Here is a 17,451-nt window from a genome sequence, read left to right on the forward strand (position 1 = left end):
ACACACACACCCACCCACCCACCCACCCACACACACACACACACACCAAAAAAAAGCAAGTCATACTGACAAGTCACGGAAATGAGACCAAACTTGAATAATAGGCACGTCTGGTTCTGCTGGCCCGTGGCTTGCTCTGCCAGCCTCTTCCAGCCACCAGTACGGCAGGGCCCGGGTACTCAGACCTCACCCGGGCAGTTTTCACAGACGGTCCCAGCTGGTCACCAGCTATTAAAGGAGGAGGGAGCGCAGGGCTGGAGCGATAGCACAGCGGGTAGGGCATTTACCTTGCACGTGGCTGACCCGGGTTCGAGTTCCAGCATCCCATAGGGTCCCCTGAGCAGCGCCAGGAGTAATTCCTGAGTGCAGAGCCAGGAGGGACCCCTGAGCATCGCCGGGTGTGACCCAGAAAGCAAAAATAAAAAAAGAAAGAAAGAAAGAAAGAAAGAAAGAAAGAAAGAAAGAAAGAAAGAAAGAAAGAAAGAAAGAAAGAAAGAAAGAAAGAAAGAAAGAAAGAAAGAAATTTAAAAAATGAATAAAGGAGGGAGCGGCGTTAGGGCCCCACTTCATAGGGGACAGAAGCCCTGAGCGAGGCTGATATTGGGGAGTGGGTGTGGGGCGGGAGCCCGGCCCCCTCCGGCACGTCCGGCGCCCCCAGCGCTCTCCTCTGTCCCCCAGACAGCCCCGAAAGTGTGCGACACTTCCATGATGGCGGAGGGCTGGCGAGCATGACACACGGCTGTGGGTGCGGTTTCTTTTGACTCTCCCACAGAGAAAGTGTCCCCGGGCCACCTGCTGGAGGTTCCCTGGTGGTGGTGGTGGTGGTGGCCATGGCTGGGTCCCGCCCAGTTGGCCAGCCCCCAAACGCCACTGAGCACTGGAAACCCGTGAGACTGAGGAAGTAAGATGCCGACAGTCTTCAATTTTGCTCATTGGAGCATGACTGACCGCGGGGCCGATGGGGCTGCCCTGGGCAGCTGGCCTTGCCTCGGCCGCTCGGCCCGATGGCGTTGGAGGACAAAGCCAGGCCCGCCGTCTCCTGGGCCTCCCCTCTCCAGTGGGTGGGTGGGTGGGTGCCCGGGTGGGCCACCACGGGACAACGCTCTGTCCTTACGTCTTGGTGCAGGACCCGAGTGCCCAGATGGTGGGGTGGGTGGAGGGGAACAGATGGCCTGTCTCTGACCTCTCCACAGGCGAGGCCAGGAGGCTCGTAAGATGCCCGTGTCCCTGGCAGATGGCTCCCACCAGGGGCCTGCCGTGGCCTTGGCCCTTACTCGGCCAGCGCTGGTTGTGAGGACGGAAGCAGAGACCAGTTTGGTCCCAGAGACCAGAGCTCCACCCCCATCCTGAGGGCCCGCCGGGGGTCTCGGGGGCCTGGGCTCAGGAAGTGAGGCCTCCAGGGAGTGGACTGGCCTCAGGACTCAGTAGGAAAAGTCTCCGTTTCCAGACTCCCCGGAATGGGCTGGCCTGTGGGCCCTCCGGGGACACGGGATTTATACCCGAGCTGAGTGGAAGTGGGTTTTGCCACAGGCTGGAGGGGGCTGGTGCAGTTCCCTCTAGAGCTTGGGGCGTCCTGGCGCCCAGCTTCATCGTGGCCTGAGGCTGCTCAAACATTTCACAATCCCCACCCCATGCATCCTTGACCCTACACACAGCCACACCCATCCCCACCCGGATTGACTCTCCCTGTACCCCATGAGGTGGGCTTTAAGAGGGCCCCTCACTACAACCTAGTGAAGCTGCAGTGAACCCCACACCCCACCCTCCCTACTCACCCCGGCTGCTCTCTGGACGGCTATTCCCGCCTCTGTGCTCAGGTGTGACCCCTGGCAGTCCTGGGGGACCATGAACAGGGTCAGGGTCAAGCCCGCTTGGCCCCACTTGAGACTTAACCCCTGATCTGTCTCCCTGGCCCCTGCTCCCCGGCGTCTGACTCCTGTGGGTGAGGCGGGCGGCGGCGATGCCTCCTGCCCGAGTTGGCTTGTTACTTGTCAAACGAGAAGAGTCACAGGGCCAGGGGGCCTGCCCGGGCCAGCAGGCGACAGCGCAGTCTCTGTTCTTGCTGCCTTCATGCCATCGTGGCTGGACTGGAGCCAGCACTCGCATCCGTCCGTCCCTTCGGGCACTAAACAAAGACGTGAGGGGGCTCCCCCCTGCCAGTCCCCTTCTTTGGGGTGACCTTTGACCTTTCAGGGCGGAAGGCACCCTCTGTCACACGCCTGGTTCTCCCTGCTCCACGCTCACTCGCTCTCCCTCTCTCTGGCGGGGGAAGTACGGATCCTTCGCCTGCCTCTTGGCTCGGCTCAGGGTCCTGACTTCAGCTCTTTCTCCAGAGTTCCCCTTCCCCTTTAAATATTAAAGACATAGCATCTGGTGTCTCGGGGGTCACGCTCCTGCCTTGTGCCTGGCAGCAGCTCCCTTCACCCTGGGCTGGCGTCTCTGCTCCTTCGAAATAGCTTCTCCGGCAGTTCCGCTCTTGGTCTGACTCACAGGGCCAGATTGCAGGATTTCCACGGTGTCTTCCCAGTTCCTGAGTGCCACCGGACTCGAACAGCGCTTCAGGACCCCGCGCCGGCCCCGCTGCCCGGGTTCTGTTTAGGGGGAGGGAGGGGGCGGGGACCGGCGGGGGGCAGGCCCGGGGTTGTTCCTCGTTCTATATCCCTGCAGAGTCACGGTTGGGCCCAAGACACAAAACCGTCCCCGTCTCCTTGGGGAGCAGAACGAGGGGCGGTCCCGGTAGCTGGGAGAAAGCAGCCCCCGGGGGAAGGAGTCTGCTTAGCCAGATGGGCCCCGGATTCACTGGACAGAAGGCAGAAGCAAGGGGAGGGGCCTGGCAGTGCTCAGGGGACTGGGTGGGATGCCGGGGATTGAACCTGGGTCGGCCGCATGCAAGCCCGGTGCCGTCCCCGCGGCTGTGCCGTTGCTGTGGCCCCAGGAGTCCTCCCGTCTTCTTGGAGCAGGCCAGGCCTCCTGCAGGGACACCTGTGTGGCGGGCAGCCACGGCAGGGGGCGGGGGGGGGGGGGGCGGCCGGGGGCACAGCTGTGGGGCAGGGGTGAGGATGAGGGCATGTGATCCGACCTCCCAGCACCATGCTCTCGGGCCCCGACGGGAGGGCTGGGAGGCGGCTGGCCTGGGCCTGGGCTGGACCCCCAAGGCCTTCTTGGGCTCAGTCATCACCCCTTCTCACCCCCACACTTTGACCCTCTCCCCAGAAGCCAGGTCCGAACCCCGGAGCCCCGGAGGGCTCCAGCTGGGCCGAGCGTGGGACCCGGTTTCTCACGGGGACCTTGAAGCCGTTTCTTTCCTGTTTTTGTTTTTGTTCATATTGTTGGTGGTGGTCGTGGTAGTGGGGTGACACCCAGTTGGACTCGGGACTTACTCCTGACTCAGCGATCGGGGATCACTCCTGATCCCTGGAGGGCCCCTTTGGGGTGATGGGGCTCCACCCTGGGTCACCCAGGTGCAAGACCAGCACCTTGCCTGCTGGCTGTCACCCCAGCCCCGTTTGAGTGGCTTGGGGCCCACCGGGGCTTCTCGACCAGCCGGACCACAGTTACCCTGAGCTGGACGCGAGGCACAGCTGTGGAGTGACCAGCCCCGAGCTCTGTCCAGGCTCCCCCCCCCCCCCCCCCCGCTCTGTTCTCTCAGCCAGAAAACGAGGCAAAGATTCCCGAGCCCAGAGCCGTGAGGGTCCGTCCGTCACAGAGTCTGAGCAGGAGGCCTCAGCGATGCTCAGCTGCCATGTGTGACCGGGTGTTAGAACGCTGCTCTCTGGAACTCTCTTCCCTCACTCCAGGGTGTTCCCACCAGTGTTTTTCCTTCTGTAAGAAAATGAAAGCTAAGAAACTGCTTTCATGGGGCTGGAGCGATAGCACAGCGGGTAGGGCATTTGCCTTGCACACGGTCAACCCGGGTTCGATTCCCAGCATCCCATAGGGTCCCCTGAGCACCGCCAGGAGTAATTCCTGAGTGCAGAGCCAGGATTACCCCCTGTGCATCGCCGGGTGTGACCCAAAAAGCAAAAAAAAAAAAAAAAGAAAGGAACTGCTCTCATTAACAGCCTCCTCGGTTTTCCGGGTCCCTCCCGGCAATCACTTTTATGTTCTGCAGGTGCCGGTAGCCTAGAAAGTTCTTCTCGGGCAGAAGCATTTGATAGGAGACGAGGGGACTGGGGACCATCTAATCATTGCATTAAGGTTCAGCCCGTGCTTATTTTGCACCGAGCCGGTCACCTTCATGGGGTGCTTGGGCTTCGTTTCTAACCGGGGGTACTTACGCACGGTCTTGGAAAATGACTGGAGAGTGACTGCCAGGAGGGATGGACCTTGTCATGCTCCCAGGTCCTTGAAAATGGGTGCCAGGGTGCACCAGGCAGGGCCACACAGAGAAGCCCCGGGGGTGGACGACAGGCAGAAGGCGGAAGGGACCCGTGAGGCAGGGCGCCGGCTGTGGTCATGATGGAGAAGGAGGGAGTCCGGGAAAGTGCTCTTCGGAGGGCTCCATCTGCCCCCCAATGGGCTCTGGCGCAGTCCGGCTGCTTCCGGTCATCTGGTCTCTGCTCTAGAGTCGGAGAGGGCAGGGGGAGGGGGACGACTTCAGAGGAGGGAGCTCAGGAGGGTGGGCACGGGCGGGTTTGCGTAGGAAGGATGAGCTCCCAGCCTTGTCCCAGCTCTAGAAAGTAGCCAGCCTCGGGGAGGGACACTGGGAACATTGGCGGTGGAGGACGGGCATTGGTGGAGGGACGGGACCTCGAACACTGTTTGACTGAAACGCAGTCATGAAAGTTTGCAAGTCTGTAGCTGTGATTCATTAAAATAAAGTTTAAAAATTAAAAAAAGAAAGAAAGTAGTCACCCTCGGGGGCGCCTCTGCGGCGTGCACTGTAACTAAACATGAAGCACCAAAATACAGAGTAAAAACCTAGCACCTAGCGGAACCAGAACCAACTGGAACATGCAGGACTAAGGTCTGTGGCACAAGGTTCTCTCTTTCGCAATGAAAATAGGAGGAGGAGGAGGTAGAGGAGGAGGAGGAAGAAGTGAAGGAGGAGGAGGAGGAAGAAGTGGAGGAGAAGGAGGACAAGGAGGAGGGGAAGGAAGAGGAGGGGAGGAGGAGGAGGAGGAGGAGGAGAGGGAGAAGGAGGTGGAGGAGAAGGAGGAGGAGGTGGAGGAAGAGGAGAAGGAGGGAGGAGCAGGAGGAAGAGGAGGAGGTTGATTCCATGCAAAGATCTGTTACGCTGTGTGATGTCCGTGGTGCAAAAGGAGAATGTCATCACCCGCCAGGGTGCGAGTCCCGAGCAGACCCACCGAGGAGTGGCCGTTATGAGCATGTTGCCTGCAGTTCATTTCCATGGGCGTTTACCAGGCCCCGACTCGACTCCCAGCCGGCCGGGGCAAGCGCGGGGCGGGGAACCTGGAGGTTGTGCAGGGTGGCTGCCAGGTCGCCTCCCTGGCCCGCAGCAGACATCACTAATCGCTCGCGGCACATCTGTGCAGGCACCGTCAGTCGCACCTCACGCCCTGCCACCGTGCCACCGGAAGGGCACAGAGACAACGGCACTGAGGGTCCCAGCACTTAAATCTTGATTTTTAGATTTTTCTTGCCCATTCTGGGGGGTCTCCCAAGCAGTGTGTAGGTTCAGGCAGGGGGCTGAGGACTTGATGCCGCTCAGGACTCTCGTTCTGGGGATCCTCCGGGCCACCCCGGAAATACCCAGGGTCTCAAGGCTGTGCCCGGGACCGTGTGGCACCAAGGACTGAGCCCAGGTGAGGCACATTCTAGGCGTGCATAACCATTGTACTACCTTCCCACCCATACATCCTTGTTTTGTTTTCCGGATTGTGGGGGCACACCAGCAGTGCTCAGGGCTTGCTCCTGGCTCTGTGCTCAGATCGCTCCAGGCAGTTCTCTAGGGACCATTTGCAGAACCAGGGGTCACACCAGGGTCAGCCACACGCAACCAAGTGCCTTCCCGCTGTCTCTGTGGCTGGCCCTTCATCTCTCTCCTCAACACCACCCCAAGGGCCGGAGAGACTGTCCCGAGATGGAGGCACTTGCCTTGCATACGGCCGCCCCCGGTTTAAGCCCCAGCACCACAGACGGTCCCCCAGTCCCAGCCAGGGGTCACTCCTGAGCGCAGAGCAGGGACTGGCTCCTGAGTGCTGCTGAATGTGGCCTCAGTCTACCTCTGCCAAATAAACTGAAGTCCACATTGAAAATAAAATGGGCTCTTGCAGTTTAGCTCTGGGGCGGGGGCAGTACAAGGGGGCAGAAGTGACATTTGCAAGATGGCAAGAAGCACCTGGTAGGCCAGGGGACCCAGGGAGCAGACGGGTCCAGGCGTGGGAATCCGGGCCGCATGGGTGGCTCAGGGGCCGAGCATGTGTGAAACTCTGAGTTAAATCCCTAGCAAACGAAGAAGAAGGAGGAGGAGGAGGAGGAGGAGGAGGAGGAGGAGGAGGAGGAGGAGGAGGAGGAGGAAAAGAAGAAGAAGAAGAAGAATCTAAGCCTTCCTATTGGTCTCATTCTCTTCAAAGTGGGGTGTCAGGATGACATGAAAAAAAAATAGATTTCTCTCAAAAAGGTGGGGGAGAGGTCTAGATTCAAACAAACAAAACATAACCTAATACAATGTGTAATCTTGGTACCCTAGTTCTTATTTTTGAAAAATACAGCTCTCAAATACAGACGCAGTTGGGAAATTTGAATTTGGGCCAAGTGTTAGGTGACATTCAGGAGCTATTGTTGATTGGGGGAGTTATAGTTAGCCATCGGAGCCATTATTGGTATGTAAAGGAGCCGTGGTGGCTCGTGTTGTCTGGGGTATGTGTCCTGTGGGAAGTGTCTCGGCCCCCTCCTCTGGACATCAGACTTGGCGGCCTTCCCCATGTGACACCGTTGTACATTATTCTAGAATTAAGGGGGGGAGGGTCTTGATCCACCTCTCAGTAGTGGAACTTCAGCCGGGGGAGATGTCTGTGCTGGCTATGACCCTGGTGACTCCCTTTGTGATCATTTAATACCACCGAGCTGGACACTTGAAAATCTGGTTCAAAGGATAACTTTTTTTTTCTTTTTGGGTCACACCCAGCGATGCACAGGGGTCACTCCTGGCTCTGCACTCAGGAATCATTCCTGGCGGTGCTCGGGGGACCCTATGGGATGCTGGGAATCAAACCCGGGTCGGCCTCGTGCAAGGCAAATGCCCCACCCACTGTGCTATCGCTCCAGCCCCTCAGAGGATAACTTTTATCCAATATTTTGTCACCGTAGCACTGCAGCACTGTCGTCCGTTGTTCATCGATTTGCTCTAGCGGGCACCAGTAATGTCTCCGTTGTGAGACTTGTTGTTAGAACCTCGCAAGCTACCCGTGGCATATTCGATATGCCAAAAACAATGTTTTGTCACCATTTTTAAAAAGTGGGCCAGAGAGCTAGGACAGCGGGTAAGGCGCTTGCCTTGTACACGTCTGATCCTGTTTAATCCCCAGCATGGCATTGGGTCCCCTGAGCCCCACAGGAGCCATCCCTGAGCACAGAGCCAGCAGGCAGGGCCCCCCAAACAAACAAACAAACAAACACAATTATTTAAACAGAAAAAAGTTCCTCCGAGGGGGGCGGGAGGCTGAGAGCGAGCGGGTGATGGAAAGCTGGTAACTGAGGCAGGCAGGAGGGTCAGAGGGGCGGGTCCTGGTCAGAGCACTGCCAGCAGGGAGTGGGGACGCCTAGGGGACAGGACAGTAGGGAGCCATGGGGATGCTGAGGGTGTTAGAGTCTGAGGTCCGGGTGGCCGGTCCCCTGCAGGCGAGTGCACCCTTCCTGACTGTGCGGTGGGGGGGGGGGGTTGCTTCATCTCCAGCCCCCCAGAGAATGCAGGAGGCGTGTCCCCTGCCGGACGCAGTGACTGGGCCCAGGAGCACCTTCCACAGCTGCAATTTTCAGTGGCATAGGGAAGCCGCTCTGCATGCAGTCGTTTCTATAGCGACCGGTGTCCTTCAGAGAGATGGGTAACGCGGAGACCCTCAGACAAGGACGAGGGACAGAACAGCAGAGCTGGTGGCAGAACAGAGCGGCCAGGGGAGAGGATGGGCCCTATTTCTCTGCCGCCCGGGGTAGACCCTTGACCGTTGCCATTTGTTCTCATTCGGTTTGTCCTGTGAAAGCCACTGAACGCTGTCGGCTGTGGGGTCCCAACCCGGCCCAAGGCTTTCTAGAAGAGCCGCGAAGACCCCAGGCCTGATTGCTCTTACTCCAGCTACATGCTGGAGGGCAGCTTGCTTAGTGCCTCTGTGTGTGTGTGTGTGTGTGTGTGTGTGTGTGTGTGTGTGTGTGTGTGTCTTTCTCTCTCTCTGTGTCTGTGTTTATGCTGGCCTTCTTCATGGCCACATGCCTCCTTCATGGCCGCATGCCTCCTTCATGGCCCTGTGCTCATAGACCTTATTTCCTGTTCCCTCCCTTCCTGGCTGTATAACTCACCTTCACCTGCAGACTCCCTGATCTGTAACTGGGGGAGAGCAGTTGTATGTGTGCGGGGCGGGAAGTGGGGAACAGGGGAGGAGAGGGGAGGGGGTCAACAAGGACAGAAAGAGGGCTGGTCACAGCTGAGTGGCTTGTGACAGTGACTTGGGACCCTGCAGCGTGGCCGGTGGCAGCCCCCTTGTGACCGGTGCCCTTTCCCTTGCAGTTGGCCATGGGCAGAGTGAAGGGGAGAGGATGGTGGTGTCTGACTTCCACGTCTTCATCCGGGACGTGCTGCAGCACGTGGACCTCATGCTGAAGGACTACCCGGGGCTGCCCGTCTTCCTTCTGGGCCACTCCATGGTAAGTCGCGCCCTGGAGACCAGCCTGGCGGGGCTGGGACGGGTGGAGCCCCTGTGGGCGCAGGGGCGGGCCTGCCCCCCACCCCGCTTCCCTGCCTTGAGTTTCCAGGCAAGTTAGCACCTAGTAGCTCAGGCTCCCGGCCCCCCCGCCCGAGGGTGCTCAGCACGGTACCCCTTCCCTTCCCACGGAGACCCCTGAGGCCAGCAGGCTGCCCACCTCACAGCGCCGTTGGTGCTTCCGCTGTGCTGCCCCCAAGCACGCCCCTGCCCTTGCAGACCCATTTGCCAGAGAGAGATAGGGAGTAGTGCCAGAGTGGACAGGGCACCGGCTATGTCCCCCACTGTGTGTGTCCCCACCAAACACGTGGGACTAGGGACTCCTGGGAAAGCTCCAGGAGAAGGGCCCCCGAAACCGCCAGGTGTCACTGTTCAACCAACTGCCCGCCCCCCCCCCCCCCCGGCCCCCTTTCTACTGCGGCCTTGGAGAGAGTTTTGAGGACTTGGGTCTGGGGAACGTTTCACAGGGTTTCTGCTCCCTTCGCCCCACCTGCCGGCACGTTCCCACTTCCCGCCCTTGCTTCCCTCCGCTGCCGCCTTCGCCCGGGCCCCATGGCAGCCGCCACCCGCCCCCAGCACCTGTGGCTCTCAGCCTGAATCCCTGGGCCCTGCGGCTGGACCGGGGGTGAGGGGGAAGGCTGTGTGACAGTCTCCCGTGATCCGATTACCCAAAACTATCACCACGTCGCCTATTAAGCCCGACGCAGAGGATGACTTGGGGGAGTGCCAGCTCGGGGCTGGAAATGAAGTAGGAATGTGTTATTGTTTCACTTGCAGCCCACGGCAGGAGCCTTATTTATATCTCTCTGAAATGTTTGCTCTTGGAAACCCCGAAGGCTGGGGGGGCGGGGAGGGATGTGTGTGTGTGTGTGTGTGTGTGTGTGTGTGTATAATAAAATAATTGTAGATCCGGTTGAGCCAACATTCAAGGCTGCCTGTTCCAAGGTGGACCTCCTCGGGGCGCCTAGCCAGGACCATGCTCAGGGAGGCGGGGACGGGTGCTGCGCCCCCCCCCCAAAGCTGGTTCCCCGGGCAAGGTCCCCCAACACGACTCTGGCCCTCTCGTCCCGCAGGGCGGCGCCATCTCCATCCTCACGGCCGCCGAGAGGCCCGGCCAGTTCGCCGGGATGGTTCTCATCTCGCCTCTGGTCATCGCCAATCCCGAGTCGGCCACCACGTTCAAGGTAAACCGCCTTCCCCCTCCCCGCAAGGCATCCCGCCTCGGGGTCGGAAGGCCCGAGAGTTCCCCGAGGTGGGGGCCGCAGGACCGTTCGGGTGAAGACTTGGACAAGGTCCAAGCATTGTTGTTCTCATGGGGTTCCGTCGTGTCTAACGTCAGGCGCCTTTCCCCCGCCCCCCCCCCCCCAAAAGGAAATGACTTCCGCTTTGGGTCTGTTTTCAAGAACGCAGGTTATGGGGAGAAAAGGTGATCCCTGTGAGGAATTTAGCAAGACAATATTGGACGAGTCTTGCGCAAGGAGGGGGCTGCTTCTCATTGCTGCTTTGACGGTTTTGTGCATGGATTGTGGTTGATTCATAGCCAGCGGTGGTATCCGCCCTCCCCAGCTGGCGCTTCCTCCTCCCTGCACCTTCCCCACCTCCCCGCACCCCCCCCCATTCCCTTTGGCCCCTCTGTGGTCATGTGACACTCACCACTGGCAAAGAGGAGCCGCTTTTGGTGCTGGGATAAATATTTGTGTGGGCACAGGAATCCATAAATGCTACCGACAAATAGGACAGACGCTTTCTCGTCCCAGAAGGAAGCTGATTCCAGGGGCCTTGGGGAGACCACTTTGTGGTCACTGGGGTTCTGTGTGTGTGTGTGTGTGTGTGTGTGTGTGTGTGTGTGTGTGTGTTGCCAGCTCCTGCTCTCCCCGATGCAGTTGAAGAGAAAATGAGTCTGAGCTGGTGTGAAGTCCCACCCCAGGAATATGCCTGTCTCCCCCCATCCCCTGTCAGTTCTCAGGACGGAGGGAGGTGTGGACAGGGCGGCCCGGGGACCTGCCCTCCATCCCATGACATCAGCCGCCCGTGACTGCAGGACCCTTTGAGTAAGGTCATTGGCTCTGATGATCTCCGACAGAAGGGGTCAACTCAGAGGGACTCGGAGGTGTTAGGGCGCGGATGGAGATCTCCCTATAACGACAAAGAGACTCCAGAGACTGCAAACAGCAAGCAGGGTTTATTGTAAGACTGGCTAGCCAGGGTCCAGCCGCCTACGCGGACACGCAGGTCCAGCAGGTTGGGCAAAGACCCCGAGCTTCTCCAAAGGAGATCTTATATAGGCCTTCCCTGGCCATTACAGCAGAGCCCGCGCATTTCATAGCCAATAGATTTGTAATATTACAAACTCTCTTAACCAATCCATTTAAAAGGACACCACTCCTTAGCCTATGGTTCTAGAGATCAGTATTCGCGCCAATATTCAGGAATGTCCCGGTTCTGGGGGCAGTCCTGGGTCTTGTGATATGGGTCTTGTGATATGGGTCTGGTTATCTGGTCTGACCACCACCCTTCTTGCGAACCAGGGTGCCTGTATCCAAATTCCTTGCTCAGGGACAGATAGACAAGTTATTCTACAATGCAGGTTCCTGTAAAAAGAGTCTTAAGAAAGCTAAATAGAGGGGCCGGAGCGATAGCACAGCGGGTAGGGCGTTTGCCTTGCACGCGGCCGACCCAGGTTCGATCCCCGGCATCCCATATGGTCCCCCAAGCACTGCCAGGAGTAATTCCTGAGTGCAAAGCCAGGAGTAACCCCTGAGCATCGCTGGGTGTGACCCCCAAAAAAAAAAGAAAGCTAAATAGATTCCTGTGGTCTGTCCTGGGCCAGTTCCTCACAGGGGGGAGCAATATTTTATGTATTCTTTTTCTAAACCTCCTTTAAACATCTTGACTTACAGAGTTGCTCATAATATAGCTGCTTTGGGTAGCCAGTGTTGCCACACAAGTCCCACCCCCAGTGTGACCTTCCCTTCCCCCCCCCCGCCACCCCAAGTCTTCATTCTTAGCAGGCACACGATAATTTATTCTGTATTGTCTGTTACAATCAAGTGGCAAAAGGAATTATCCCCCAAAATCATCCTGTAAGGGAAAATTTGTGAAAGTTGTTATATCTCACAATGGGGTTACCAAAGTCACTATCTGAGGATTTACGGAGCTGTTCGTTGCAACAGTTGCACCTCCTGTGTGACTGTGTTTCCCTGGGCTTCTGTGCTCCTCTCCTGTCTAAGGCGTGCGGGGTTTGACTGTGGCTGTGTGTGCGGCCACCTGCACCAGGAGCTGTGGAACTGGGACCGTTCTCTGGCACGATGTCTCTTCCGGGTGTCTCAGTTGTGATTCTGTGAGCTGGGCTGTGCTGTGCCGGAGGCTGTGGGGTGTTGGTGTGATTGCTGGGGTCTTGGCAGGGTGGCGACTCAGCCTGACCCCATCCTGAGTAGACCCCCCCACAGAGTTTTCAGCCCAACGGCCAGGGTACCTGGGGGCTTCTCTGGCTTGGTGTCTCTGCTGAGATTGGGAAGAATCTCTTTGAAGTGGCCTCGGAGGGGCAGGGGAGACGGTCCTGCAGAGCGGGCGTGTGCCGGGCCAGCCTCGGCCAACCCACGTTCGATCCTTGGAATCCCACAGGGTCCCTCGAGCCCCTCCAGGAGAGATCCCTGAGCACAGAGCCCAGAGTGGGCCCTGAACCCCACCAGTGTGGCCCCCGAACGGCCAGCCGTTCCCTTCTCTTCTCCGTGTGGCAGGAAGGCGTGTGCCCGGGCCTCGGGCTCCCCCTGAGAGACAGAGAACCCCACCTTTTGAGATGGAACCGCCTGGGCTAAGGGGAACCTGGAACTGGGTCTGGGTTTGGTGCTGGGGGTCCGTGTTGTGCCAGGACCAAATACTCCCCCCTCCTGGGGTCTTGTGCATGCAAAGCCCTGGAGCCCCGTCCTTGACCCTGTCTAAGTACCCGCCCCCTCCTCTGAGAACCTGCCTCTAGACGGGGTGCCACGTCCCCCACCCCAAACATGCGTCTGGGGGCTTGTGTCTGCCCCTTCCTCCCCCTCGAGCCCTTGCTCCAAGCAGCCCCCAGAGTCTTCCTGTCCCTCTCATTTTAACCTTGGGGGCTGTTGATTGACACAGGCCGAGACTCAGAGACCTGCACCGAGGGGACACAGGGACCCTTCGTCTCCCGCCCGGGCTGCGGGTGCGGGGAGTCGGCCCTGCCCTCTGCCCACGCACACACGTCCAAGCTGTGCTCGGGGCTCAGGGAGCGGTCATCTCACTCCGAGCTGGCACGGTCCCGCCAGCTGTCCGAAGGGCCCCCCGGGGCGGCATCCAGGGGAGAGACGCTGGCCAAGAAGCCCCCCACCAGGCCCCCAGCCCTGCACCTCCCTGTTCCCCCACAGGGCCCCGGGCCCGGGCTCCTTCCAGGAGAGCCCCCAAATGATCCCAGGGGCAGCGTGTGACCTTTGAGCAGAGGCCGGCTGGGAAGAGTCAGGCAGCCCCCCCACCCCCCCAGCCCCCCTCCCGAGTCTGCCGTATCGGCTGCTTCCCTCCCCACGATGTTCCGTTTTCGATGTGCTGGGCTATATTTAGCCGGGTGGAGAGAAAGGGGGGGGTGCCGAGGCTTCTGGCCCCCAGACGCCGTGCCGAGGGCGTGGCCGCGGGAGCCCTGAGAGGCAGAAGCCCACTGGGGTGGGGGTGGGCGCGGGAGCCCCCCAGGGACTCGGCTGGGCTCTGGTTCTCCCCCACCCCACCCCCAGGCTGCCTTCTCTCAGGGCAAGCTTAGGACCCCTCCTCTCCCGGGGCCGAACCCCGAATCCCCCTGGAGGACCCTGGGGGCGGGGACGGGGGCGCGCAGCCTGCCGGGAGGGTAATCTCCGGAATGACCTCTCAGCCTGTTGCCGGAGCTCGTCCCTGGGGATGCCGGAGCCAGCCCTGTGCTTCCAGATGCTTCCACTGCCTGTCACCCAGGGCACCCCGCCAGGGAGGGAGCAGCGGCAGCCACACATTGTCTCATTTCCTCTCGGTCCCCACCCTGCACTCAGGGGAAGCGGCTCCCCATCTGCGTGCAAGGACAGGAGGCTCATTGTCTGGTTCAGGGTCATCTCGCGCCCCGGCTCAGCTGCCGTGGAGGCGGGGCGCTCCCTCTCACCCCGAAATATTGCCGAGAGCAGCTTCCCCTCGCTTGGCTCCAGCCCACTCCCCATCTGCTTGGAGTTACTGAATCCTGAAGGCCCAGGGGGGGCAGGGAGAGAGAGAGAGAGAGAGAGAGAGAGAGAGAGAGAGAGGGAGTGTGCATGTGTGTGCCTGTGCATGTGTATCTATGTCTGCACGTGCACATGCATGCATGCATGCTTATGTCTGTGCTTGTGTGTACACATGACATGTATGTGTGTACATGCTTGTGCATGCACATTGCATGCGTACCTGTGTGTGTTGATGAGCATGTACATGGACACATGTGTGCATGGGTTGACACATGTGTGCACACACGTGTGCCTGTGTTTTGGTGTGTGTGCAGTGAGACACCCGGGCAATGGCCACTCTTCCAGCCTTAGGTACAGTTAGATACGGGGACCAGGGCCTCAGTCGCAACCCTGAGCCAGCCCGGTGAGTGATGTCCTCTCTGTCCTGCACGCCCGGTCTCTCAGAATTCTAGGCACAGAGGGTCCATGGAACAAGGCTGCTCCCCTCCATGTCCCCAGGGAGCCCAGCTGGGGGTCGCACCCTGGGTACGTGGGGGAGCAGGTGCGCAGCCCGTCAGCTGATGCCCTGGGCCAGACAAGAGCCACCTCTGGGCCGTGTGGCTGGGGGTGCCCTGCCCTCTGAGACAGAACTGGGTGCCGGGCTCCGCCCCTCCCCGAGGGCCTGGCCCTCTGGCCCCCGCTCCCACAGGCCAGCTTGCCAGGGCCACTTTCGGGGACAGCGGTTGTCATTACCTCTCTCGTGTGGAGTCTTTGACGGCCGAAGCTTAAAAATGATCTCAGGGAGCTATTAAGACCCTCCTGATCAATACAGGCCTTTGCGTTCGTCTCTGACGGAGGTGACGGGGCCGTGGTGAGTTAATCCAGGGGCGCCCCAGGGGCGAGGCGAGGACACGTGGCCACACGCCACGCCTCTGCTGCCCGCAGCGCTGGGGCAGGCGTCCCCTTGAGATACCTGGGGGTTCCAGTGGGCACGTGCCCGACCGCAGCCCCCCCGCCCAGCCCCTCCAGGCCGCCAGCCAGGATCTGTGCGCTGCTCTTGGTCTCGCGGGGTCGGTTCTTGAGCCCCGTCTGAGAGCTGGAGCCGCGGAGACCCAGAGCCAGGCCTGCAGCCCCCCCCCACCCTGGCATCACTCGTGGGCGTCCTCCAAGAGTCACTTTTCTGGGGCGTCTTTCATTCTCAGCATCTCCTGCTTGACGCCTCCTGTGCCCCCCCCGAGCTCCCCGGAACTGACCTCACCCGGCCTTTGCGGTCACTCACAGCTGGCCTGGCCGGGCCTGCTGAGGGCGGGGGCTCCGCTTCGAGGGGGCCCCCTCCCGGGACCCTCCCTCTCCTAAGGGCACCGCGGCTGTCTCCACACCCCCGCAGGACTATCTGAAGACAGTGAAAGACTTGGCCCTAACGACCTCGAGAATGGTCATAGTGTGGACTCCACCTCTTGTCTGGGTGAGCACCCGCGGCCCCCCCCGCTTCTCCCTCCCCGCCAGGGTCTCCCCTTGGAAGCAGGAGCGGGGTCCCCACCCTTGGTGGCTGGCTGAGCCACGGGAGAGAATGACGGCAGTGGGAGTGGCCACTGGGGCCACCTGGACAAAATCGATCTCTCTGGTGTGGTGTGGGGTCTGCCTGGCTCGTCCTGTCCCCCAGGGGCCGCCTTTGCCCCCTGCTGTCCTGCTTCACCCCACAATCAGCCCCTGCCTCTGCCTCCGTTGATCTCCCTGCCCTCCGCGCCCCCCTCCCTGCTCCCTAGCCTCGGACCCAGCATTTCCCAGCGTGGTCAATACTGCCCCCTGGGGGTGCGAGAGCCACAGTGCAGCCGGGCACTTGCTCATGGCGTGTGTAAAGGGGTTAGGGAGCTTCTGCACTAGGGCATAAACGAGTCACCCCCCCAGGAGCAGGGGTCGAGGGCACCTTCTGCCAGTGTCCAGAGCACCCTGGCCCCGCATGGAGTCTAAGACACTAAGCGACTTTTTTTTAAATATTGCATTGAAAAGATTTGCCTCTCCCAACTGAGCCCTGCTAGGAAAACGGTGACCTGCGGGCCTGGAGAGATGGTGCAGGGGTGAGGGCGTCTGGCTTGCGCGTGGCCAAGCTGGGTTCAGTCCCCTGCATTCCTCATGGTCCTATAAGCACCACCGAGTGATTACTGAACACAGAGGCAGGAGTAGTAACCCCTGAGCATCACCAAGTGTTATCCAGAAACAAACAGAAAGGTGGGGGGGGGAGAGAGAGAGAGAGAGAGAGAGAGAGAGAGAGAGAGAGAGAGAGAGAGAGAGAAGAGAAGGAGGAGGGAAGAGGGAGGGAGGAAGGAAGGAAGGAAGGAAGGAAGGAAGGAAGGAAGGGAGGGAGGGAGGGAGGGAGGGAGGGAGGGAGGGAGGGAGGGAGGGAGGGAGAAAGGGTGGAGGGAGGGAGAAGAGGGAGGGAGAAGGAAGGAGAGAGGGGAAGAGGAGGAGAAGGGAGGAAGGAGAAAAGGAGGAAGGAAGAAGAGAAAGAAGAAAGAAAGAAAGAAAGAAAGAAAGAAAGAAAGAAAGAAAGAAAGAAAGAAAGAAAGAAAGAAAGAAAGAGAGAGAGGGAGGGAGGGAGGGAGGGAGGGAGGAAGGAAGGAAGGGTAGAGGGAGGGAGGGAGGGAGAAGAGGGAGGGAGAAGGAAGGAGAGAGAGGAAGAGGAGAAGGGAGGAAGGAGAAAAGGAGGAAGGAAGGAAGAAGAGAAAGAAAGAAAGAAAGAAAGAAAGAAAGAAAGAAAGAAAGAAAGAAAGAAAGAAAGAAAGAAAGAAAGAAAGGAAGGAAGGAAGGAAGGAAGGAAGGAAGGAGGAGGGAGGGAGGAGGAAGGCGGGAAGGAGGGAGAGAGCGAGAGCGCCGGCCAGCTTGCTGAGTCAGGGAAGCCCAAGGTGGGTGACCCAGGCTCCTGCTGAGAGGGGCAGTGACCCGCCCACTTCCCCGGGAGCACCGTCCCCACCCGGAGGCTCCCAGACCCCCAGACCCAGTGGGAGCAACAGCAGGGCCTGGGCACGCCCCGCTCTGCCTCTCGGTGGCGGGCGGTGTGCGCTCTGACGGGCAGCGTCAGCTGGGCACGGTGCCCTCGGCCCCTCGGCGGCCACATGCACACGAACACGCCTGTGTCCACATGCGATTGATGATGCCCCGGGACAGGTACACGCTTCCAAACAAGACCACCCCCCTGGGCAGCCTCAGAGCAGGGCCCCGCCCCCCGGAGCCAGCTGTCTCCCTTTCCTTTGGTGCAGGGCAGGGGATTGAGCGCCCCTACCCCCCCCTCCCGCTCCCTCCAGCCCCGGGCAGGCCACGGCCTTGCCCCCCAACCCCCACCGGCCTCCTGTCCGAGTGTCTTCGGCAATGGGTTGTTGGAGCATCTGTGCTCATGTAGCCAGACGGGA

The 17,451-nt window shown here is 59.9% G+C and overlaps 1 protein-coding gene across 4 annotated transcripts in view; it reads left to right on the plus strand.

Moving 5' to 3' along the window:
- MGLL (monoglyceride lipase) overlaps positions 1 to 17,451 on the plus strand; it is a 98,709-nt gene that overhangs the window by 68,923 nt on the left and 12,335 nt on the right. For 3 of the 4 annotated variants that reach the window (XM_055134563.1, XM_055134562.1, XM_055134564.1), the window contains exons 4-5: positions 8,684 to 8,820; positions 9,950 to 10,060. In XM_055134563.1, the coding sequence (XP_054990538.1) occupies positions 8,684 to 8,820; positions 9,950 to 10,060 (248 nt within the window). Of the gene's footprint in view, positions 1 to 8,683; positions 8,821 to 9,949; positions 10,061 to 15,431; positions 15,510 to 17,451 lie in introns of all 4 variants that reach the window. The other variant, XM_055134565.1, reaches the window with a different exon arrangement.

Source organism: Sorex araneus, chromosome 4 (genome assembly GCF_027595985.1).
Source record: "Sorex araneus isolate mSorAra2 chromosome 4, mSorAra2.pri, whole genome shotgun sequence".
NCBI classification, from domain to species: domain Eukaryota; kingdom Metazoa; phylum Chordata; class Mammalia; order Eulipotyphla; family Soricidae; genus Sorex; species Sorex araneus.